General features: G+C 47.1%; 1 protein-coding gene across 1 annotated transcript in view; it reads right to left on the bottom strand.

Moving 5' to 3' along the window:
- LOC135814361 (lysosomal alpha-glucosidase-like) overlaps positions 1-19,094 on the bottom strand; it is a 41,116-nt gene extending 22,022 nt beyond the window's left edge. Inside the window, exons 1-9 of the mRNA XM_065327473.1 lie at positions 18,744-19,094; positions 7,246-7,478; positions 6,843-6,991; positions 5,527-5,695; positions 4,128-4,227; positions 3,304-3,416; positions 2,582-2,707; positions 1,433-1,564; positions 757-867 (exon numbers count right to left, since the gene is read on the bottom strand). Of these exons, the coding sequence (XP_065183545.1) occupies positions 757-867; positions 1,433-1,564; positions 2,582-2,707; positions 3,304-3,416; positions 4,128-4,227; positions 5,527-5,695; positions 6,843-6,991; positions 7,246-7,478; positions 18,744-18,915 (1,305 nt within the window). The 5' untranslated portion in view covers positions 18,916-19,094. The remainder of the gene's footprint in view (positions 1-756; positions 868-1,432; positions 1,565-2,581; positions 2,708-3,303; positions 3,417-4,127; positions 4,228-5,526; positions 5,696-6,842; positions 6,992-7,245; positions 7,479-18,743) is intronic.
- Between the last annotated feature and the right edge of the window lie 6,031 nt (positions 19,095-25,125).

Genomic DNA, 25,125 nt, shown 5'->3' with positions numbered 1-25,125 from the left:
TCAACAAGGACATTAGTCTACATCTGTTAGGCTGAACAACTCTCCCCTGATTCAGAGATCGCAGTTTCTTCTGGAGAGGAATTGTCCCTGTTTTGAGACGAAGGTGCGACTAGAGCGGATTCAGTTGCAGCAAGTACCTCTGTTGTAATCGCTCTGAAAATCTCGATGTCGCTTCTGTGTGCTGTGCTCGAGCCACGGTGTCGAGGGTAGTCGTTTCCGGCGCCACTATCCAGATTGACGTGGTAAGAACTGTGCAACACCACAAGCGCCTGGACTCCAACTGTTTTGCAGGGTATTCTCGCCAACTGTCCAAAATTGCCTGCAGCAATTCCTGGCGATTTTCCTTAGCCACCAGAGACGCATCGCTCTGGTGGCTGTTGAAAGACGCTAGTATTGTTTGGCATGGACGCATAGACTCTGTGCTGGCGGAGTGACCAAGAGGAGAGAGAGAGAGAGAGAACTCCTTGGTTTTGCATTGCAACGCGAAAGCACGACAATTCTCCTTCGCAGAATGGACGCGCCCACAGTTTGCTGGTACATGAGAGACACGCTTGCCTTGACTGAGTCTGAGCCATGTGCCACTCACCAGCTCGTCGCTTGGCTTCCTGCACCCGGTTGCATAGAGCTACAAGTAGGTCGTACCTCACAGCCTTGTGAAGTAGTTTTGTTACCAACACAAAAAAATCAAAAAAACGCGCCAAGTTTCGCTTGTCGGAGGTAGTAGAAGGAGATGCAAATCGAACTAACGTAACTTACACGGCCAATTATGGGCTGATTAGAGGAATTCTTCAGGAACACATCCATCTTCAGACCATCGTCGAATGGCAAGTATGAGCCAGCTGACTGCGTACTGCTAATGCCAGGATCCTAAAGTGCAGCAGCACAACAGCACACCAGCATACCAGCACATCAGTCATCTTCAAATGCCTATCAACACCAATGCCCTCCATGTTTCAAAACTATGTCAGGTTGTAGAATTTCTCCACAGAGATTGCACAAAATAGGAGCATTACAGTATGCCCATCTTTTAGAGATTTGCCTAGAACTGTTTTTAGCAACCATGGAAGCTGGAACGACTTGCTTTTCAGAATTCATGACCTTTCCAAGGACAGTCACACCTAACCAAGCTGCAAGATATTGCAAATAACAGATCGTGTCAGAGCCCCTGCAAATACATTTAGGATACTAATTAGTATCTACTGCCTTCATCAAGTTCTGGTTACTGGCTCCTAGAAATACAGACAGCAGCAGCACCAGTGCCAGTAGCAGCAGCACCAGCATAAACAGCAGCAGCAAGAGCAACAGCAACAGCAGCAGCAAGAGCAACAGCAACAGCAGCAGCAGCATCAGTACCAGTAGTACCAGCAGCAGTAGCAGCAATACCAGCAGCAATACCAGCAGCAATACCACCAGCAGCAGCAGCAACTCTTACAGTAATCATGACATAGCGCTGTCCATGCTTGTGCAGGTCATCAACAAGATCTGGCAGAGAGCTATAGCGTGTCTTGTCATAAGTGAAGTCAAGATGCCGGTCCATGTAGTCAATATCGTTCCACTGTACGTCCTGCAACACCCACACATAGTAAGTACATGTATATCATACCCTGGGTCAGACTTGTCGTGAAAACGACCATGCAGAAGCTGGCCTCAGAAAAATACTAGAGTTCTGTAAGAAATCATGATTTGTCCTGCGAGAGATCTGACACTTTCGTTAGTTGAGCAATCATGGCTTACAACTCGTGGCAGTAGCCATCAAGTGTTGTCGTACGACGACAACTTTAGTCTGTCCCCGGGGAAAATTGCGGAAAAAAAATCGCAAAAAACGCGGGGAAAAACGCGGCATAATATGGCATAATTTGCGGTGAATTTGCGGTAAATATGCGGTGAATGCGGCAATTTTCAGTGAGTATGTAGTGAAATCAATCAGTTACAAGTCTCTGGTGTAATCACTCGTCATATTTGAGTAAAAAGCCGCCACGATGAGACGTTGCTGACCGAACAGTGCACTGTGTGTACGTGTAGTGCAACAAAAAAGTTCAAAAAACGCGGGAAAATCGCGGAAAACGCGGTCTTTTAAAAAATCGCAAAAAACGCGGAAAAAACGCGGCCGCGGAATCGCAATTTTCCCCGGGGACAGTTTAGTACATGTGTCAGCGTTGTAACCTTTGGAGCTTGAAGTGCACGCGCTTTGGCCTGCAAGAGAGCTAAAAAGTTAGTAAAAACCTTGCTAGTTGAGCAAGAATGGTGCCTCTTTTCGTGTCATACTTGTACGACGTAAAGGGTCGACAGGGCTTCGAGCGCGCGCGCGCTGTGGACTCCGTGCCCTTTGGAGGGAAAGTGGCTCTGCCATAGTGCGACACAGTGGCGAAGCAAGCGATCAACTACCCGCCTGCTGCAATGCGCTGTCTGGTCAACCCAACCAGTCATTATCGTAATGTACACTATTGTCACAATCAGCCAATAGTTAAAACTTCACGGCTCGCGTGAAACTCAGAGACTGAGTTTTGCGCATCCGTAGGAACATCGTCACCATCTAGGATCAAGGAGCAGATCAATAGCTAGCCGGGTAATAGCACCTTACCTGGGGAATACCCATCTTTCTCATGTCATTGACAACCTGGGCAGTGTGAGTGGCGTTGTCGTAGCCCCATCGGCACAGGTGAAAGCCAAGCGACCAGTAAGGCGGCATGTACGGCAATCCAACCACCTGCCAAGCAAAACAAGAATACACAGTCATATAGACACACACACACACACACACACACACACACACACACACACACACACACACACGCACGCACGCACGCACGCACGCACACACACACACGCACACCTTTTGACCTTTGACGCACATCGCCGGAGGCGATGATAGCGATGCTCCGGCAGAAGCCATAGCAACTTGTGCTGGGATTGCACCATTCAACAGCTTGCAAGGCTGATGAATTGACCGCCACTATTCAGCCTGGTCTACACTACACAGCTATAAAGTGGCTTTTTCTGGCCATTGCACCATTCAACAGCTTGCAAGGCTGATGAATTGACCGCCACTATTCAGCCTGGTCTACACTACACAGCTATGAAGTGGCTTTTTCTGGCCTTTATTTCCGAAGCTATGCAAAAGGCAGTACGTAGTGACGTCTGGCATACCCTGGGTCCACAGTGCTTTATTGTGTGTGTGTGTGTGTGTGTGTGTGTGTGTGTGTGTGTGTGTGTGTGTGTGTGTGTGTGTGTGTGTGTGCGTGCGCGCGCGTGGCTCAGGTGTTTTTCATATGTCACGCAAGAAAGTGCTTGATTGTAGCTCACCTCAAGATACTGCTGGACAACTTCGTTTGGACTCGATCCCATGAACACATAGAAATCCATAATTCCACCAATGGAACGATAGGTTATGGCTGGAGTAGGCTGCAATGCAATATCTTTGGAGAACAAAATTCACAACACAGTACAATACGAACTTTGAACCAACTTCATCACAGTACAATACTCTCTTAGAAATCAAGAAGGTGATTGTTCTCACCGCACAATTCAAACTACCGGTAGCAAATTTCCAACAACCACCTGAGATAGGGGCATGTTCTACAGGGACAGTGCAGTGAAAACCAAGTAGTCACGGTCGGTGTCCACTCATATAAATCATTGCTGAGAAGTTTTCGTCCGCATCAAAATTCGGTCTAGAGGATCGAGGATCACGGGCTGATTTTCTGCGCTCAAATCTCAGCCTTTCCTGTGTGCAAACTGTGCAATGTACTGGACATTGTGAACTGCAGCTGTGTTGAATTCTTGACCCGGGTAGAGTTGGCTAAAAGTAGACAAAAACTAAACGGAAGTCTCCCGACTTGGAGCTCATGAACTACAGACGACAGAGCTAACATCATCCTGCTACTACTGGACAACGTATGCGCTACATGTACTTTGATAATGGACACTTAGGTCGTCCAGCACACAACACAAAACACAGGTCTCACTACCCTGTACAAAAAACCTGATTCATGCTTCATTTCCCGTACGGGAAACACATGGCGCGATGGGCCAAGCAAGTTGAGCTCGAGTCAACTTTTTAACGATGCTATGCGTTTCCCGTACACACAAGGCGAAGTATGAATGAGGCTTGACACAGTGGGGCTCACCCATGGGATTGCTGTTTAAGAAGAGCACGCCGTTGGCATGACCGGATTTCTCTACGTTCAAGTAGAACGGGTGGACTCCATAGAGATTGAGGTTTTCACTCTGCGAGCAAAGTCAGAACATTACAGAACACCAAGAATGTAGTGAAATAAGATTTAAAAAAATCTTTTTATAGAAAAGAGAAAGGACCAAGGAACTACAAGTTACGCTATAATGTCCACTAACACCACCAGTTACTAAACAATCAGCTCATGCGATAACATTGCACGACACTGACCGACGGCACTATGTTATCACATAACTTAGAACCTTCCAACTTGGAAGGCTGCTGGAGTGCGCATCCAAGACGTACTAGAGCTGATAGCCAGTTAGTTGTAGAACGTCAGTACCGTCGGTCAGTGTCGTGCAATGTTATCGCATGAGCTGATTGTTTAGTAACTGGTGGTGTTAGTGGACATTATAGCGTAATTTGTGTAACTCGTAGTTCCTTGGTCCTTTTTCTTTTCCAGAAATTTATCCTTGGCTCTCCATTCGAGTCCAAACATTTTACCACATCAACCCCGGAAAGGTTGGAAAAGATTGCCGGAGCCACTACAGATATATTGCATTCATCTGACTTGCATGTGGCATTCTCTAGTACCACTGGTGACGATTGATGGAGGAGTTATGGGGTTTTGCTTCCAAAGCCCAGTCACAGGCTAAAGCGACATGCTGTGCAAGCATGTAAGGTCTCAGAAGCAAGTTGACTTTCCTAGCTTCAACAGTGCCAAAAGCTGTGCAAACCTACCATCCCGTCAAAGATGTTTTAATCAATACCCCCCCAGATTGCCATGTTACCAAATAAATGTCATATTAAATTATTATTATTATTATTATTATTATTTGGAAAGGATTGGGAGAACTTCAAATTCAAAGTATCAGTCGGGGAAGTGAACTGCCTGAAAAGAGAAAAAATTATTATTATTATTATTATTATTATTAACTGGTTTGAGGGAAAGAGACAAACGGGAAAGGTCTGAAGAAAAAATTGACTGTCACCACCAGGACTCGAACCAGGGACCCTCGCTTGTAGCCAGCGATGCAGGTCTCCCCCCCCCCCCCCCCCCCCCCCACACACACATACAATCACCAACCACCTGCACCTTACTACTCCCCATGCCCAGCTGGCACACCTATAATCATATCGCCTCGGAGGAATGGACGTAACCACCTCCTGTGATCTAGCAAGCCAGCTTGAGGGCCTAATAGCCATTCAGCTATTCGTGTGTGCATACCCTGATACATGCATTCGTAACAATGCCCAAAACTAATGTTCGCAAAGACGAGCGAAGATGAAAATAAAAACGCCTGGAAAGTTCAAAGTTTCATCATCATTATTCATTACCATTATCCGCAACTTACATGTGGCGTGCCTCTGTCCCGTGCCATGAGAGAGATGGTTTGATAATCAAGATCGAGTAGCATGGGCGCAACATGCTCACCGAGCCCATACAGGTTGGACGATGGCAGCAGTGACGAAATCTGCAGGAACTGATCCTCAAAGATCATGCCTCCAACACTGCTGTTGAAACTGACAAACAAAAATGCATGCAAACAAGAAGGGGACACATACACAACATAAGCTATATGGAAATGCGGCTCCGGGAAAATGGCGCACGGATACTGTATAGGTGGAGACTTCTGTTTGGAAGTAGCTTTCGTTGACTTTGTTTGGTACAATGAGCGGACGAAAATTGGCACGGAACGAATATATGACTTTGTCATGCCCTGAGTCTGACTCGTCATGAAAACGAATACCGGCATGTACTGAGCAACCATTAAAAGTCAGAAGTTGCCCCTTGATGTGTGTAAACCCGTGGCTTGTCCTACAAGGACCCGGACACTTTTGTGATTGAGCAATCACCGCTTACATCTCGTGGCAGATGTCATGAGTGGCCATACGACTACCCCTTCAAGATCTAAATGCATTCAATGCTGTGCATTCTTATGCTGCATTCCCTAAATGTTGTGTTGTGTTTTGAAGCTTTCTCTACGAAGACATAGTATTAATTTTTTATTATTACAGTAAACTGCCCAACGTTTACGGTGTATTAATTTTCGCGAGAAGAGCATCGTGAAATCAAACTTCAACAGCAGGTTTATGTGCGCGGCCACAGTGCTCCGCGAACATTTTCCATCGTGAACTCGCTCGTTCTGAGAAATAGTGAAAAATTAGTGGCGCGAATATTGGGCGGTTTGCAGTAGGTTCTCGTTTTCCCTTTCTTGCACAATAAGCCTTACCGGGGTATGCATGTTGTACAGATGCACAAAAGCTGTATTAGAAGCTGAAAAATGCGAAAATGAACTTCAAAATTTAGAATTTTAAAATTGATCCTGTTAAGAGAATTTTTTTCTCACACATCGGTTGATCTACAATCATACCTGTATAATCATGTATACTGTATGCATAAGTTCATGCACACAGCACTGACCATGCTGTTCAGCTGCATGTGCTTAGGTACTGTAAGTCTACAAATTTTCGGCTCATTCAAATTTCAGCGCCCCAGAGCTAAAACCCATTTCGACCGCATCAAATTTTCGGCCTGCACACACTGTCACACTGAACCTTGCAAAACTTCTGCCGCAACAAAATTTCCGCCCAAACATGACCAGGCCGAAAATAGCCGAAAAAGTATGCGCCGAATTGACTTAGAGAAAACTGAGTTATGTGCACTCACATTGTTGTGTGATCAGTGGCACGGATGACCTGCAGGCCAAACGGGTACTCCGAGTACTTGACAATGTAATTCACCTGTGGGATTTTCCCGGCCGGGGGCGCTGGAACGGGTATGGGCACTTCGTAGCGGCTGTTGGCAGGATCGAAAATCTGATATGAATACACAACGAACACAGACACACTCATGCACACACACACGCACACACATGCACACACACACACACACACGCACGCGCACACACACACACACACACACACACACACACATACACACACATACAAACACACGTGACTTGGTGCGCAACGGGGGAACGGACCTGCTATGGGGCTCAAACCAGCTACTGAGTCTGGGTAAGCCAAGACAGCTGAGTGATAGCCAATTAAGCAGCCTACACAGCACTGACCTTGAAATGCAGCCGATCCTCATCTTCAAAATAGACGACAATCCTCAGTTGTTTGACATCAGCGCCATACGGCCCACCATTCGATGCCAGGGATAGATCAGCACTCCAGCCGGAGTCATCCTGCTTGACATTGGATATCTTATAGCCGAATGTTGAGGGGTAGAAGCAATACGGAATGCCTCTCAGCCGCTCACCACTGTGCTTGGTATAGTTAGCATTGCGCTCTGTCGCCGCTAAAGAGCAAGGGATTCAAGAAAAAATACCAATTGCAATATCTTACAATAAAGCTCAATCCTGGTATGGCACAGTAACTGAACTAACAGCTTGGAGTGTAACATCCACTGCATCGGCTTGCGTGCCATAGTCTGTGCTACAATAAAGCACATCAAGTGCCACCCAACACCGTACCAGTGTCACATACCGGTACTCCGGATCTTCAGTTCCTAAACACCACTCATACGGTATCTATACTCTATAGACAGCAACTGCTCCACCCTATTAGGGCTCTTCCACGCAGCTCAGAGAACCAAAGCGCATCTCGTTGTCTCCTTGGTTCCCTGTAAAAAGGCGTCGACGCCTGTTGGGAATTCCCTAGTAAAATAAGAACGAGAGAGCTTGGAAGCTCAGGGCCCTACGCTATGCTTTTTTGCCTTGATGACCTAGACAAAAAAAAAGCATAGGGATGTTAAATTCTTATAAGTTTCTACTTTTTGTTTTTAAACATAACCTGGGATTCGAACCCGCACTATCGCCCTGCATGCATCCCCCGATACACTTCGCATACATACTAATTCTTCCAAGTTGCTTCACGTTATGATCTTGTATTTGAAAGCCGTATTTGAATATGCATTGTGGCCAGCCTTCTTTGATTGTACGGTACAGTACGGGATAGGTATGGGACAGGTACGGGACAGGTACGGGACAGGTACGGTCGAGGGTAATACGACACCGTCTACCGCCTTGATGACGGCAAAAAAAGAAAAGGGATGTTATAAATTTTTCAATTCTCCTATTTTTTTCAGGCATTACCTGGGATTCGAACCCGCACTATCGCCCTACACGCATTCCCCCATACACTTCGCATTCATACTCATTCTTCCAAGTTGCTTCACATTATGATCTTGCGGTTGAAAGCCCTATTTGAATATTGCGGCCAGCTGTATGTGGCCAGCTGTGTTTGATGGTACGGTACGGTACGGGACAGATACGGGATAGCGCCAGGCGTGACACAAACACACAAACAAACACCAAATTAAAGCTGTGTGGACCCTGGCTAGCGCCAGACGTTACTGAAGTAACGTCTTCTGCAAAGCTACGGGAATAAACGAGAGAGCTTGGAAGCTCAGGGCCCTACGCTATGCTTTTTTGCCTTGATGACCTAGACAAAAAAAAGCATAGGGATGTCATAATTTCTTTAAAAAACTCCTTTTTTTTAAGACATAACCTGGGATTCGAACCCGCACTATCGCGCGCCCTGCATGCATCCCCCGATACACTTCGCATACATACTAATTCTTCCAAGTTGTTTCACATTGTGATCTTGCATTTGTCATTTTGAAAGCCCTATTTGAATATGCATTGTGGCCAGCTGTCTTTGATGGCACGGTACGGTAGGGGATAGGTACGGGACAGGTACGATCGAGGGTAATACGACACCGTCTCCCGTACCGTACCGTACCATCAAACACAGCTGGCCACATACAGCTGCCCGCAATATTCAAATAGGGCTTTCAAACGCAAGATAATAACGTGAAGCAACTTGGAAGAATGGGTATGAATGCGAAGTGTATGGGGGAATGCATGTAGGGCGATAGTGCGGGTTCGAATCCCAGGATATGCCTGAAAAAAAAAACAGGAGAATTGAAAAATGTATAACATCCTATGCTTTTTTGCCGTCAGATACGGATAGCGCCTGGCGTGACACAAACAAACAAACAAACACACAAACAAACAAATACCAAATTAAAGCTGTGTGGACCCTGGCTAGCGCCAGACGTTACTGAAGTAACGTCTTCTGCATAGCTACGGGAACGAGAGAGCTTTGAAGCTCAGGGCCCTGCGCTATGCTTGTTGCCTAGCTCATCGTGCATGTTGTTAGAACTGATGAAAATGCTTTTTCCTTTGATTAGCTACATCATTGTATTGCAAAAACGTTTCAATGAGATACTGAAGTAACGCCTTCTGCATAGCTGACCCTGCCGATCACGGGCGTTCTGAAGTGGACGGGATGTCTGTCCTGACGTTTCCTGGGACCGGCGCTGACTCTGCCGATCACGGGCGTTCTTCTTCTTATCATTACTATACTGACGGCAACTAACATCCATTCTGATTGCATTTACTCGTCTCCCTACTTCGTATTTTTTTCCAGAAAATCTCCCCATACAGCAGGGAGTCGTTTACATATTATGACTCCCTGCTATACATCTACATGACTGTATATACGTTATAATTATTATGGTATCGGCGTACATGCGATTCCCGGGCTGGTCGACAGGCGGCCCAGCCAGCCTGCTAGTGGGATCTCGGCCTCGCACACAAATCCACACAAAATGTTACTGCACTGAATGCATTCCCCCGATACACTTCGCATATATACTCATTCCCTTCATGGTACCGTACTCTTGATGGTACGGGACAGGTACGGGATAGCGCCAGACATGTCGATGGCACAAACAAACAAAAATATTGTGGCCAGCTGTCTTTGCTGGTACGGTACAGTACGGGACAGATACGGGATAGCGCCAGGCGTGACACAAACAAACAAACACACAAACAAACACCAAATTAAAGCTGTGTGGACCCTGGCTAGCGCCAGACGTTACTGAAGTAACGTCTTCTGCATAGCTACGGGAATAATTATTCTTATTGTTCACTGGTTTGAGGGAAAGACGCAAACGGGGAAAAGTCTGAAGAAAAATATATAGTAATTGTAGATTCGTCCACAAAGGATAAAACAGTTCTGTCCGCAGATTGAGTAATAATTTTAGAGAGGTTTTGCATCCTGAATTGCATACACAGTTTTTGCAAATATTTCCGGAAGTTGCTTAGCCATACTCGAATGCAGGTAGGTTTTGCATTCCGAAAACTTGTTTCTAGATTGGATGGCAGTTGTAGCCAAACAATGGAATGACACAACTTCTTTGTACAACTGGTAAGTAGACAAAACAGCGAATTGTACACACATTTACGCCACTACAAACAGTACTTTTTCCAGTACTGCAGTGTGATAAGAAACTTTTTTCGGGAACAGATCAGCTTTCGCTCCAAGACTTTCAGAAAGTTCGACTATAAACAACTACACTCGGACGTCTCTTATCCGGGCACCTTGGGACCGGGCACTGCCCGTATTTCAGGTTTGCCCGTATCTCAGGATAACTCATCTACAATGTATTTTTTCTTTTTCTTTTTTGAAGAAGAAGATTATTTGGCACATATTGCACATGTTCAGGTTGCAAAAATAATCCATTGATAAAAATGTGTGGATTACACAGGTTGGCAGTGACAAATAAGCACTTGCACATACGAAAAAAAGTTCAAACCCCCAAATTCGAAGCATTTTTGCCATACAAACTCAAGCTGAAGGTGCCCGGTAGAGAGACGTGCCCGTATCTGAGGCGTCCGGATGAGAGACGTTTGAGTGTACTGTAAAATCGGAATTTATTTTCGGTAACTTCGGTACAGGTAATTTTTACCTAAAATTCAACGATACCATGCCACACAGTGTGCAAAATGCATTTTGGCTCTGGAAAACTGGTTTACCGAAATTTTTGCGCTACCGAACCGTTGATTTCGGGAAATACCGAAAATATTAAATATTACACCACCGAAAATTCCCGGTTTTACAGTATAACAATAATTAGGGGTGAAAGTTGGCGTTGAGATCCCGAGTTCGAGTACTGTAAAAGCCATACATAACGAAGTGATCCCCTGGGATCGAAACTTTTCAAAATTTCAATCGATCATAACTCAGCCATTTCTTTTTCTTTTTACTTATTTCCAGAAACTAAAATATGTAGGTCGAAGAAATAACTGCCAGCTGTCCATTGAAACAATCGCTGAAGCGCTCTGATGTGCAGCTCCAGAGTTACGAAGCTTGAAAGTCAAATCACGACAAATGTCGCTCAATAGCCGCGTGTGCAGATTTGAATGAGGGATTTCCCCATCATTCTGGACATGCAGTGACGTAGAAACACGTTCAAAATGGCAAGCGGACTCGTGGCAGTTTGTGAATTTTTTGAAGTGACACTAGTTGTTACAAGCAAGGAGAGCGAAATGGCTGATACAAGACGATTTCTGTCGGAATATTGGCGTTGGAGCTAAGACGCTGGGCTGTAGCGCTGGTGTTTTGACCTTCTTGGTGGCAAGTGTGGGCACATTGTGTTTCTCTTGCGACGAGCTTTCCATGAAGCCCAATATTGAAAAAATCGTCAAAAGGAGACCAAAGTTATGACCCGGAGAATTTTGGAATTTGAGGAGAGTCGAGATCAAATTCAGTCTACGTACATTTTTTCCGTACATAAAGGGTTAAAATAGAAATCGTTATACAGAAATCGATACATATACAGTCAGGCCTCGCTTAACCGCACACATCCGTTTTCCACAAAAATATCCGGATAGGCGAGGGAACCGGATAACCGAACAGCGGTTATGTTGGATGCATTACACATGCTGTAAATCTGTAACCAGCTATTTTCTTCCGGATTGCGAGGTATCCGGATAAAAGAGGACCAGATAAGCGAGGTCTGACTGTACTGTCCTATTGAGCGTTGAGAATGAGTGAGAATCGTTACATTTGGTACACGTAAACTAGTCAATTTTGGGATATCGTTATATATGCGCCTCGTTAGAATAATGGCTTTTACAGTACTCTGATTTTCTCCGATCGAATATTCGAGTATTCTTCATCTCCTAAAAATTCCACACCAAGGGCCTTAAATCACATGATACAACCCTGATTGAACCTAGTGGCAGTCTTTTTTTTTCTCAGGTATATTGATTGGTGGGGCATTTGGACTCTCTCTACTCATGGACTAATGTTCACCACACAGTTTGCACAATATCTACTACCTGCTGCTCTGGAACTGCAGATTTCTATGGTAAATGCATGTACAGTCGTCCCTCTCTAATCCGGCACCTTTTGCAACGGCATTTTCTGCTGGATAAACAAGGGTGCTGGATTATCAAATCCTGCCCTCCAACCCGGCCCACATGCTATCATACATGTTTGTGTCGTACGTCAAAACGTAGGGATTTTCTGTGTCAAGCCAAGTACTTTGTGGAATGCATGTCTATAACATACATGATTGTATACTTGGGAATATCTTATGCACTAGCATAGGATATTCCCAAGTGTATGTTACATGTGTTGTGTATGTTACAATGGTCCCTGACAGTATGCGATGTACAACTGCTGGATTAGAAAATCGAATTATGTACAGTTTGAGTGATTTGAAGCGGTGAGGCCTCCTGCAGTTTCATACAGAATTACAGATGGAGCGGACTCGCTCCCTTCTATTTACACTGCAACGTTCGAACACATTTTCGTAGTTAAAACAACGTTTCGGCATATAGCCCTCATCAGGTTTGCAATGATGTGCACTCTACAAAGGAGCAGCAAATATACTGTGCCGTGCTGTGTTTGCGCTAAATGTGTCAGCTACAAAGGTGGCGAAAGGGATTGGTGATATATTAATATCCAGATACGATATATTCACAGTAGTGCCCAGCCAGCATTAGTGTTTACTTGCGGCCGCAAGTTGCGGATTTCAACAGCTTCTCGCAGTTTTCTGCTTGCTCTGTCGCCTGCCCTTGCCAGGACTGACACAGCCGAGAACACACTATCCGCAGCAGCTATACTCTCGCCAGAATGTTTGTCGCGCACGTGGTCACCCCATGGCTTATCGAGAGTGCGACGGCGTGCCTCGCCATTGTGCTCCCGAATTCTTGTTTCCAAGGAGCGTTCCGTCTCCCCTACATACGTTTCCCGGCACCATTTGCATTGCAATTCGTAGACTACATTCTTTGTCATACATACTCGTTCGCCTCCAGACTGACAGGTAATGCAAGGCCCTAGTGGACGTCCTCTTCGTCTTTTCTCAGTAATGTTGGGCTCGTTTACGCACTTGGGTGGTAACAGCGCCGAACGGCACAGTTGACGCCTGAGGCTGCCCGAGTGCTCGTATACGACACGTACCGGCAACTTGTATTTCTGTATTGCTTTGTTCACATGGTGGTGTACTTCATCGGACTTGAACGGTAGTTTAAGGAAGGCAGAGCGGGGATTACCGCGTCGTCTACGCCGAGGTTTCCTGGCAGCTTCCCTTGCTTCCGATATGATACTGTCTGGGTAGTTATTTATGCGCAGTTGTTTGTGTATTTTTTGTTCGCTCTCGGCTTGCATCATGGGGTTAGACGATAGTCGCTGTGCCCTTAGGAATTGAGATTGAGCGACGGCTAACTTGATGTGGTGAGGAACTGCCGATGAATAATCCACCAGTAGGCCACTACTGCATGCCTTCTGGAACAATTTGAATGACAGCTCTCCGGTTTGCCCAACCGCGATCGTTACGTCCATGTAGTCTATGCAGCCACTGTCACAACTTAATTCATGCGTGAATTTGATACGTTCGTGGCTGGCGTTGAATCTTTCTATGAGCTCCAGAAGGCGCTGCCTACCATGTGTCCATAGGATGATGATATCGTCGATGTATCGTCTGAACAGAATAGGTTGGAAGGGTGAGTCCTGAAGAAGTCGTGTCTCAATGGTGTGCATAAACAGGATGGCAAATGGAGGTGCCAGGTTGTTCCCCATAGCAACCCCATCTAGCTGGTGGTAGATCTGTCTGCCAAATCTGAAGTAGTTATGACTCAGAACAAACTTCAGTAGTGTCCTGACTTGGGTCACGCTCAGTCCGAGCATATCAACTCTGTTATGGTGTTGCTCTAGCACGTCACTAACGGCATTCACGCCCTCTTCGATCGGTATGCTGGGATACAAACCCACCACATCCATCGTAGCCAGAATCGTTCCAGCAGGTGCTTTAAGGCCAGGGTATATGGTGCGGATATTGTCTAGCGCGTCTTTGGTGTTGATGAGGTGCGATGGGACAAATGCAAGCAGTTGATGCAATATGCGTTCGAGAACCACCGAAATTCCTGTGACTGGACTGTCACAAGCAGAGACAACAGGTCGGAGGGGCAAATTTTGCTTGTGGTCCTTTGGAAGACCGTATAGTTCCGGGAATCGTGTGTCATGAGGGAGTATTGCAGTCAGAAGATCAGGATCCATATTCGTGCATTGCTCTTCCAGTATGGATTTAACCTCTTTCTCATACGCAGTGATAGTTAGATCCACTTTTCTGTACATAGTGCTGTCAGACAGAAGTGCCTCTGCCTTCTCCAGGTAGAGTTCCTGTTTCATAGCTACTAGCTTCTTGCTCTTGTCGGATTGCTTTATCACTACACTGGGGTCATGACGAAGTTCTCTCAGTCCGTCGCGTTCCTCTTGCGTCATATTATGCTTGGGAGGTCTTTGTTTGCCATATGCTGCCAAAACTTCGTCCTTGAAGTTGGCCATCTTTCTTTCCCCATCCTGGCTCATTCTGGGCGGTTGCTTGAAGCCATGCTTCTTTAGCTTCCACAGCCTGCGATCACACTCGGTACCGGTATCGTGGTCGTCCTCTGGCTGGTCCACACCCTGAGGCCGCGCCTGCTGCCATCTCAAAGTGTAGGCCATCCGTTCTACGGAGGTGACCACTTCTGATTTCTCACGACTGGTTAACTTGCCCGTGGACGGTACAAAACCGGGTCCCAGTTCCAATACCCGTCTGGCATTGTCTGTTACACACGAGTCCATGACAAGCGTTCGCCGAGAATGCTCCATTCCCGTCCGGCCGGGACTACCCAGGGCTGTCCCACTCTGGTAGGACGACGCGGGCAAACATGCCTCATGCGCTTCCCTGGCATCTTCTTGGGCTTGAAGCCTAGACAGCTTCCATCGAAGCCTTGCATTGGTACGGATGCGCTCCTCCGTAACCACACAGCGCCGCAGGGCGCGAATACGCACGTAATCCTCCCTGGAAAACGACCAAAGCTGTTCGCAGAAGTACCGGCACTGTCTTGTACGGAAGTCCCTTTCTGCGCACTTGTCCTGTATTGCGTCGCTCAGAAGTCGGAGACAGTACTGGAAGCGTCTTTGCTGTCGAACACTCTTGTGCCTTGAGGCTGGAGGTGGTCGAACGGATTGCGTGATGAACCGTGGGATGATACGCTCCCGCCGGCATTGAAGAAGAAACGACAACTGGCACTGGCTCCTCTGGAGTTTGCACCCCCATTGCAAGTATCGCCATGGCGCCTCGCTCCTAGAAGAGGAGAACCAAGAGATTAGAAGCGGTGAGGCCTCCTGCAGTTTCATACAGAATTACAGATGGAGCGGACTCGCTCCCTTCTATTTACACTGCAACGTTCGAACACATTTTCGTAGTTAAAACAACGTTTCGGCATATAGCCCTCATCAGGTTTGCAATGATGTGCACTCTACAAAGGAGCAGCAAATATACTGTGCCGTGCTGTGTTTGCGCTAAATGTGTCAGCTACAAAGGTGGCGAAAGGGATTGGTGATATATTAATATCCAGATACGATATATTCACAGTAGTGCCCAGCCAGCATTAGTGTTTACTTGCGGCCGCAAGTTGCGGATTTCAACAGCTTCTCGCAGTTTTCTGCTTGCTCTGTCGCCTGCCCTTGCCAGGACTGACACAGCCGAGAACACACTATCCGCAGCAGCTATACTCTCGCCAGAATGTTTGTCGCGCACGTGGTCACCCCATGGCTTATCGAGAGTGCGACGGCGTGCCTCGCCATTGTGCTCCCGAATTCTTGTTTCCAAGGAGCGTTCCGTCTCCCCTACATACGTTTCCCGGCACCATTTGCATTGCAATTCGTAGACTACATTCTTTGTCATACATACTCGTTCGCCTCCAGACTGACAGGTAATGCAAGGCCCTAGTGGACGTCCTCTTCGTCTTTTCTCAGTAATGTTGGGCTCGTTTACGCACTTGGGTGGTAACAGCGCCGAACGGCACAGTTGACGCCTGAGGCTGCCCGAGTGCTCGTATACGACACGTACCGGCAACTTGTATTTCCGTATTGCTTTGTTCACATGGTGGTGTACTTCATCGGACTTGAACGGTAGTTTAAGGAAGGCAGAGCGGGGATTACCGCGTCGTCTACGCCGAGGTTTCCTGGCAGCTTCCCTTGCTTCCGATATGATACTGTCTGGGTAGTTATTTATGCGCAGTTGTTTGTGTATTTTTTGTTCGCTCTCGGCTTGCATCATGGGGTTAGACGATAGTCGCTGTGCCCTTAGGAATTGAGATTGAGCGACGGCTAACTTGATGTGGTGAGGAACTGCCGATGAATAATCCACCAGTAGGCCACTACTGCATGCCTTCTGGAACAATTTGAATGACAGCTCTCCGGTTTGCCCAACCGCGATCGTTACGTCCATGTAGTCTATGCAGCCACTGTCACAACTTAATTCATGCGTGAATTTGATACGTTCGTGGCTGGCGTTGAATCTTTCTATGAGCTCCAGAAGGCGCTGCCTACCATGTGTCCATAGGATGATGATATCGTCGATGTATCGTCTGAACAGAATAGGTTGGAAGGGTGAGTCCTGAAGAAGTCGTGTCTCAATGGTGTGCATAAACAGGATGGCAAATGGAGGTGCCAGGTTGTTCCCCATAGCAACCCCATCTAGCTGGTGGTAGATCTGTCTGCCAAATCTGAAGTAGTTATGACTCAGAACAAACTTCAGTAGTGTCCTGACTTGGGTCACGCTCAGTCCGAGCATATCAACTCTGTTATGGTGTTGCTCTAGCACGTCACTAACGGCATTCACGCCCTCTTCGATCGGTATGCTGGGATACAAACCCACCACATCCATCGTAGCCAGAATCGTTCCAGCAGGTGCTTTAAGGCCAGGGTATATGGTGCGGATATTGTCTAGCGCGTCTTTGGTGTTGATGAGGTGCGATGGGACAAATGCAAGCAGTTGATGCAATATGCGTTCGAGAACCACCGAAATTCCTGTGACTGGACTGTCACAAGCAGAGACAACAGGTCGGAGGGGCAAATTTTGCTTGTGGTCCTTTGGAAGACCGTATAGTTCCGGGAATCGTGTGTCATGAGGGAGTATTGCAGTCAGAAGATCAGGATCCATATTCGTGCATTGCTCTTCCAGTATGGATTTAACCTCTTTCTCATACGCAGTGATAGTTAGATCCACTTTTCTGTACATAGTGCTGTCAGACAGAAGTGCCTCTGCCTTCTCCAGGTAGAGTTCCTGTTTCATAGCTACTAGCTTCTTGCTCTTGTCGGATTGCTTTATCACTACACTGGGGTCATGACGAAGTTCTCTCAGTCCGTCGCGTTCCTCTTGCGTCATATTATGCTTGGGAGGTCTTTGTTTGCCATATGCTGCCAAAACTTCGTCCTTGAAGTTGGCCATCTTTCTTTCCCCATCCTGGCTCATTCTGGGCGGTTGCTTGAAGCCATGCTTCTTTAGCTTCCACAGCCTGCGATCACACTCGGTACCGGTATCGTGGTCGTCCTCTGGCTGGTCCACACCCTGAGTGATTTGTTGCAGAAAATCGCTGCTGGAGGCGGAATTCAAGTGCCGGATAAAAGCGTAGAAAATGAACTGGAAAAATCCGTTTTGCCAGAAAGTGTGCTGGTTTGCAAGGGTGCTGGATAAACAAGTGCCGGATTAGAGAGAGACGACTGTACCGTGGCATGTATGAACGAGTACTCTGATTTATTCCGAGTACGATTATTTTTGAAAAAACTGAGCGAGTACTCGAATATTCGGTATAATTGTTTCACCCCTAAATTATACATGTACTGGCTTTCAAGTTTTAGCCTAGCTGAACACTAACTAACTTTTCCAGCTCTAGATTTGGCTAATGGTTGCCACGGTTTATAATAGGGAGGTTTCACTCTACGGAATTACGTATGAAAACAACGTAGGAACTGCACGTAATTTTCATACATAAAAATCAGCGCTGTTGGGTTTCGCTCTACGTGATTTCTCCACGACTGCTAAACATGCCTTGTTGCTTTGGAGACGTGTTGGCTGCATGCGCCCACCGCATGCACCACGGACCGAAACCGCGTTTTCCATCTGATTTTGCACGTGGTGTACGGTGTGTGTGCCTTGTGTTTCGCGCGGCTTGAACTTTGCCATGGATAAATCCGGAAAATGCGAAAAATATTATTGCCGCAGAATTTGGAAGGATTTGCAGAATTAGCGCAGAATTTACTGTTTTCAGCCGCAGAATTCTGCACGGAATTTCTGATATTCTGCTGCGGAATTCACGGGGGACAGCCTATTGCACATAGTCAATGACTCAAGGGGCATGTGGTTATTAATCGCCTTTTCAAATTTTTAAATCTTTTTAAAATCTTGAATTTAATATTTATGAAATTTTCAACTGACCTCTCCAGCAGCAGCCTCGCGAGACACAATCGCTCTCGTTTGGATTTGCCTCTGGATGACAGTCAAACCTCATGCTGTCCACATCTCCTACCTCACAGCCAGGCGCTGCCGCAGATGCAGCATTCGCACTCATGAAGATGCCCAGCAACAACAAATTCACAAAATTCGCCATGCTTGCCAGGTGGATGGATCATACAGCGGTGTCCACGAATAAAATAGCCAATGGTTCAGCAGTCACTAGTAATCAACTCTAGCTCTTTGCTTGATCGAAAGCAATAACAAGACAGTAGAAATGTAGCGATAAAACTGTCCCATTTGAAGAACTCAGCTTTTTACTTGACAAGTCTAGAGAATGCTGAGCGGGATTCACAGAAGCTTTTTTGCGATGCGACACGCGATGCGACAGCCGACAGCCGCGAAACCGGGAAAACCCCAAATCGCAGCCATGTCGCACCCCACGCAACTGCCGCAACTGGGCCATCGCAGGCCATCGCAGAAGTTGAGCTTGGCTCAACTTTTGCGATGCGATGCGATGCGACAAGCGATTTGGCGTACGATTTTGACCTTTTCTACAGCAAAGTTGTACAAAGTTGCAAGAGTTGCCTATAAATTTGTACAGGTTGTACCAAACCGCGCAAATATCATGGTGACGTACTCAAATCAGCAAGACTTTGCAAAAATTTGTCGCATCGCTGACTTCTTCTGTGAATGGTATTTCGCGAGTTCGCATCGCACGCGTCCGTCGCAGATCGCGTCGCATCGCGTGTCGCATCACCGATTCACAATACAACTTTCTGCGACGCGACATGCGACTTGCGACACATGCGACGAGCTGCGACAGCGACACACGGTTCACAATATTCTTCATGTTTGCGACATCCTCATGCACAAGTAGTACTATGCACGTGCAGGACCGCGCTGTGCTTGCCCTGCCCTGCCGTTACGGGGGCCTTGGTATCATTGACCCGACCCAGCTGGCCTCTCAGCATCAGTCATCGAAGCAAATCACCAGAACCCTGCAACAAAACATCATCCAGCAAGTGATGCCGCTTGGCGATGCTATCTGTGATGGACAAGCAGCCAAGAAGGCAGTTCAGACGTCAGCTCGCAACGCTCTCCGAACCCACGCTGCAACTGTATGCTCTTCACTGAGTGCAGACCAACAGCGCACAGTTGAGCTTGCAGCAGAAAAGGGAGCCTCAGGGTGGTTGACGTGCCGACCCCTGAAACGCCATGGCTTTGCTATGGCGAAGGCGGAGTTTCGGGATGGTTTACATCTCCGCTACAACTGGAGACTACCGCACATGCCGTCTGCGTGCTCTTGTGGGAGCCAGTTCACCATCGCCCATGCCTTGAGCTGTCCAACGGGTGGGTACCCCAGTATTCGCCACAATGAAATTCGAGATGTGACAGCTGGCCTTCTGAAGAGAGTAGCTACCAATGTCTCCGTTGAGCCGCACCTCGAGCCTCTGTCGGGTGAGCAGCTGTCTCTTCGCACTGCCATTCGTGCCGATGCTGCCAGATTGGACGTGGCCGCTAACGGGATATGGGGAGGACGATTTGAACGCACATATATTGATGTCAGGGTTTTCAACCCATTTGCGCCCTCAAATCGCTCCTCCTCCGTCTCCGCAGCCTACACCCGCCATGAGAAGGCAAAGAAGCGTTCGTACGAACAGCGCTTGCGTGATGTAGAGCATGCCTCGTTTGTCCCGGCCGTGTTCTCTACGACTGGCGGCATGAGCAAGTGTGCGTCAGCTCTGTACAAGAGAATTGCTGTGTTGCTTGCAGAGAAGACCGGTGAGTCCTACTCCCTCACCATGGCGTTCATCCGGTGTCGTCTTAGCGTAGCGCTAATACGGGCCAGTGTAATGTGTGTGCGTGGTAGCCGATCCATGTTTTCTGCCCATGCTCCTGTCGCGTCATCTGCAGCTGTGGTCGCTGCGGAGGCATCCATTATGGCTGACTGAATATTGTCATATAGACTGTTTTCACAGCCACACTAGCTCATTTTTACTACTTCGAAGTACTTATTATTTGCCATGGCGACCCCCGTAAGTCCAAATAGCTGGCCGGGCAGGGTTGGGCCTTTTTTCCTTTTTCTTTTTCTTACTCAGCTGGCTTGGCGCATCGACTGTAAATGAACCATGGATCCGAAAGGATTTCGTTGCGTTTTCGCCCCCAGCGTTGTCGTGTAAACGTAAACTGCATGCGCATCTGTGTTCCGCCATACGGAGTTTTGAAATCACGTAGCTGCACTATGCACGTGCACTGCACGTGCACCCAGGGTCGAAACTGTACTCCATTTGTGTATGTCGCGTGTCGCATGTCGCAAAAGTTGAACTTTCTTCAACTTCTGCGACAGGTGCATTGCGACAGCTTGCGACAGGTTGCGACAGCTCGCGACAGGCAGTTTCTTGTCGCAACTGTCCCAAATCGCGTGTCGCGTCGCAGAAAGTTGTATTGTGAAGCGGGATTCACAGAAGCTTTTTTGCGATGCGACACGCGATGCGACGCGATCTGCGATGCATGCGTGCGATGCGAACTCGCGAAATACCATTCACAGAAGAAGTCAACGATGCGACAAAGTTTTGCTGATTTGGGTACGTCACCATGATATTCGCGCGGTTTGACACAACTTGTAAAAATTTATAGGCAACTCTTGCACCTTTGTACAACTTTGCTGTAGAAAAGGTCAAAATCGTACACCAAATCGCTTGTCGCATCGCATCGCATCGCAAAAGTTGAGCCAAGCTCAACTTCTGCGATGGCCTGCGATGGCCCAGTTGCGGCAGTAGGGCTTGAAAGTGATGACGTCAAAAACGGCCTGGGAGTAGTAAATTGACATCAGATTTCTATTTTGGATCCACTAAGGTGTGACTTTGCTATTGCCTCAGTATGTGGGTGCATAGCAACCCACTCATGTCGTATGCAGGTGCAACTTTTACTTCGCCACCAGTTGTCACCCCGCCCCCACTAGCCAAATCAGTCAGTTTCACTGGCAACATCACCTTGCTGTGAGTGAGACCGCTTGAAATGTGCTTGGATCCATACAAAAACTGGATCCAGGTGGATCCAGTTTTCGAATTTTTCAAATTGTTGCTATGCCATTGCTATGGAGTGACGTAGCACTTTCAAGCCCTGTTGCGTGGGGTGCGACATGGCTGCGATTTGGGGTTTTCCCGGTTTCGCGTCTGTCGCATCGCGTGTCGCATCGCAAAAAAGCTTCTGTGAATCCCGCAAGAGTGACTAGAAATTTCTGACGTGACGCGAAAGTTCAGCTCGCGTTATTTGCTCGCACGTCGAAAAATCAACGCGAGTGCTAGCTAGTGACCTAGGGGGCGTTCGTTTTTGATCTACAGGTTTGGGTAGAAACTACTTCTTTCGGTAGAGGTGTTCGTTTTTTGAAAAAAAATTCTACTCAAAAGGGTAGATTCTACTTTCCTCTACCGGCTCTACCGGGAAAAAGCTGGTAGAATCCGGTAGAAGTTGGTAGAGCTACGGGATTTCCAGCAAGATCAAGGATTTGTACACAACTCCATAAAAAAAAGAAACATTTCACGTACACATCGTGTAAACTACTAGATCTGGTAGAACAGCGTTCGTACACTTGCCTCTACCATCTACCTCTATCGGTAGAGTGACTCTACTCTACTCTACCAGGTAGCTAAAAACGAACGCAGCCTTAGTAGTAGTATTCTTTTATTTTCCATCAGAAGCCTCAACAGTGATGAACACAACTCTTAAGAGGGCCGATAACAGGGTAGAGGGGTGTGGGGTGAGAAAAAAATAATAATAAGAGATATTTAAACTAAACTAAACTGATACTTGGAACAATAAAGCAGCAGTAAGCAGTAAGCAGTAAACACAGGTATACAATACAAGCGATGCAGATCAATGAGGCCGTTTGCTGAAAAGAAGATCTAAATACTTCTGAAAAGACGCTGCGTCTTTAAGCATGGTCATAATGGGATAGTGCAAGAATTAAAGAGATGTTTTTAAAAACGAATTTAAACTAGGGACGCAGTAAACACAGTTATACAATACAGGCGGTGCAGATCAATGAGGGAGTTTGCTGAAAAGAAGATCAAAATACTTCTGAAAAGACGCTGCGTCTTTTAGCATGGTCTGAAGGTGCTTAGCAAATGTAGTGCGGTGCTGGGTGCGCCACTCCACAGGCAAAGAATTAAAGAACAGGGCAGCACGATTTGAAAAGGAATTGACACCGTCAGTCGTCCGGAATTTAGATATTGCAATAGCAGCATTAAAAGAGCTTCTTGTTGTCCTAGGGCCGGTTGAAACTTGAGGGAAAAGGTCCGTCAGATTTGGGAGAGGGAAAACGACATGATTAACATGGATAAATTTAGCAATGCTACGAATAAGGTAATGTTCAAACGGATCAATCGACAATCTAGCTAACAGCGGCATGACGTCCTCTTGTAGTTTCGAGCCACAAGCAGCGCGTACAGAACGACGATAAACGGACGAGAGTCGCTGTCGGTCCTTGGCGGATAGCTTCATTGCAAAGCAAGAGCAGCAGTATAATAAGTCAGGCAGGATAACCGAGAGGATAAACTGCCGTGTTGCCTTCAAACTTAGTTGCCGAAAACACCGTCGAAGAGCGCCAATTTTCGTGCAAGTCTTCCTAACGATAAAGTCTATGTGACCAGACCAAGAAACATCACTGTCTACAATGACTCCCAGGATTCTCGTGCTAGACACTTGAGTCAGAGGCTGTTGGTTAAAAACGATTGGAGTTGAGAGGGGTTGAGAAGACTTAGAAATCATCAAAGTTACAGTCTTTGTTGTATTAATGCGCAGCCCAAGCTCGTCTAGATCCACAGAAATTGCAGATAACGAATCAGTAACGGTAGCGACGGCCTCAGCTTGTGTACGTCTGCTGGCATACAGCGTCATGTCGTCAGCGAACATCGGGAGCTTGCAAGAAAAGGCCTCTGCTGTCAATGGGAGCTTCCGTACATATATGTTAAATAGCACCGGACCCAGAATGGTGCCCTGTGGCACGCCACTAGTGATTGCCACCAACGGAGATGTTCCAGTGTGGGTAACCACCCGCTGTTGTCTGGCACAAAGGTATGATCGGAACCAGGCCAGGGCCACTCCCGAAATACCGACAGCTGCGAGAGCAAGAAGAAGCTGTTGATGCTTCACCATATCGAACGCTTTTTTCAAATCAATACAGACAACCGCCGTATGCAGTCCAGCGTCGCGCGAGACAAGCCAGTCGTTCGTGACCTTGGTGAGAAGCTGTCCGGTAGAACGGTGCTTCCGAAAGCCAAACTGGTCCACATGGAATGGGCAACGATCATTAAAAAAAAGATGTATACGAGAAAACACAAGCCCCTCCAGGAGCTTGGCTAGGATAGATGTTAAAGACACTGGGCGGTAGTTAGAAGGGCAGTCGCGGGGGCCTTGAGTTGACTTCAGAATTGGTGTAATGTTTGCAATTTTGAACAAGGATGGTGCTGCTCACGTCGAAATTTTGGAGTTTTACGCCAAATTTGACGTGAAATTGCGCGTCACGTCGGAAATAACGCGCATCATGATACACGTATACGTACGTGTAACTCTTGCAGTCTTGGACTGTGTAGATCTCCGATCGAGTACGAGAACTGACATGACATTTCCGGTCGAGTCTACATAGTCTGCAGATATCTCTGTGAGATCGAGTGTGTCTTTTTGTGTTTTTTTAGTGCTGTCAACCAACATAATTACCGGTAGTCCTAGCTACTACGTGGGCGCAACAAGGCGCCAATCATTCTTGCCGACCTTGGTGACCACAATAGTTTAGTAATTACATGGGTGTCCCATCGACTCCCAAGCTAAAAAGTAGGCGATTGTCAAGGTGAAGGCCGAGGTAGCGCCGGTGCAGAAGACGATGAAGGGAGGAGGCAGTCGCCGCTTTTGACTGTTACTTCCTGTACATGCTGCTGGGGAGAGATAGTCAGAACCTTGCTCTTGGCGGCGTTCAAGATTAGGCTTGAGACTTCAGCCAATCGGCCAGAGCCGCTGAGTTGCCGCTAGCTGTGGTGTAGTGAGGGTTCTGGATGCTTCCGCCGCTGAGGCCTGGGAATGATACAGGGCTATGTCATCTGCAAATGTAATTGTACACTTGGCACAGGCGAGGAAACCAAAGCCATAATTATTATTATTATTATGTGCTTGTTCGCGTAGACATCAGCATGGCCTAGCGCCTGCACTAATGGGCACGCAAATCATGCAAACCAGCCAAAAGTGTTCGCATAAGGCACTTCGAATACATGTAGATACAAAGGTCCAAAACAGGGCGTCACGGGGTGTTTGTCGCGCTGGAAACAAAGCGTCTCTGTAAGTTTGTATCCCTGGTGATGGTTTGGCCTGG

Source organism: Sycon ciliatum, chromosome 4, assembly GCF_964019385.1.
Source record: "Sycon ciliatum chromosome 4, ocSycCili1.1, whole genome shotgun sequence".
In the NCBI taxonomy this organism is placed as follows: Eukaryota; Metazoa; Porifera; class Calcarea; order Leucosolenida; family Sycettidae; genus Sycon; species Sycon ciliatum.
Note: the sequence above shows the minus strand (reverse complement) of the source record. Positions and strands in the feature narration are given on the sequence as shown.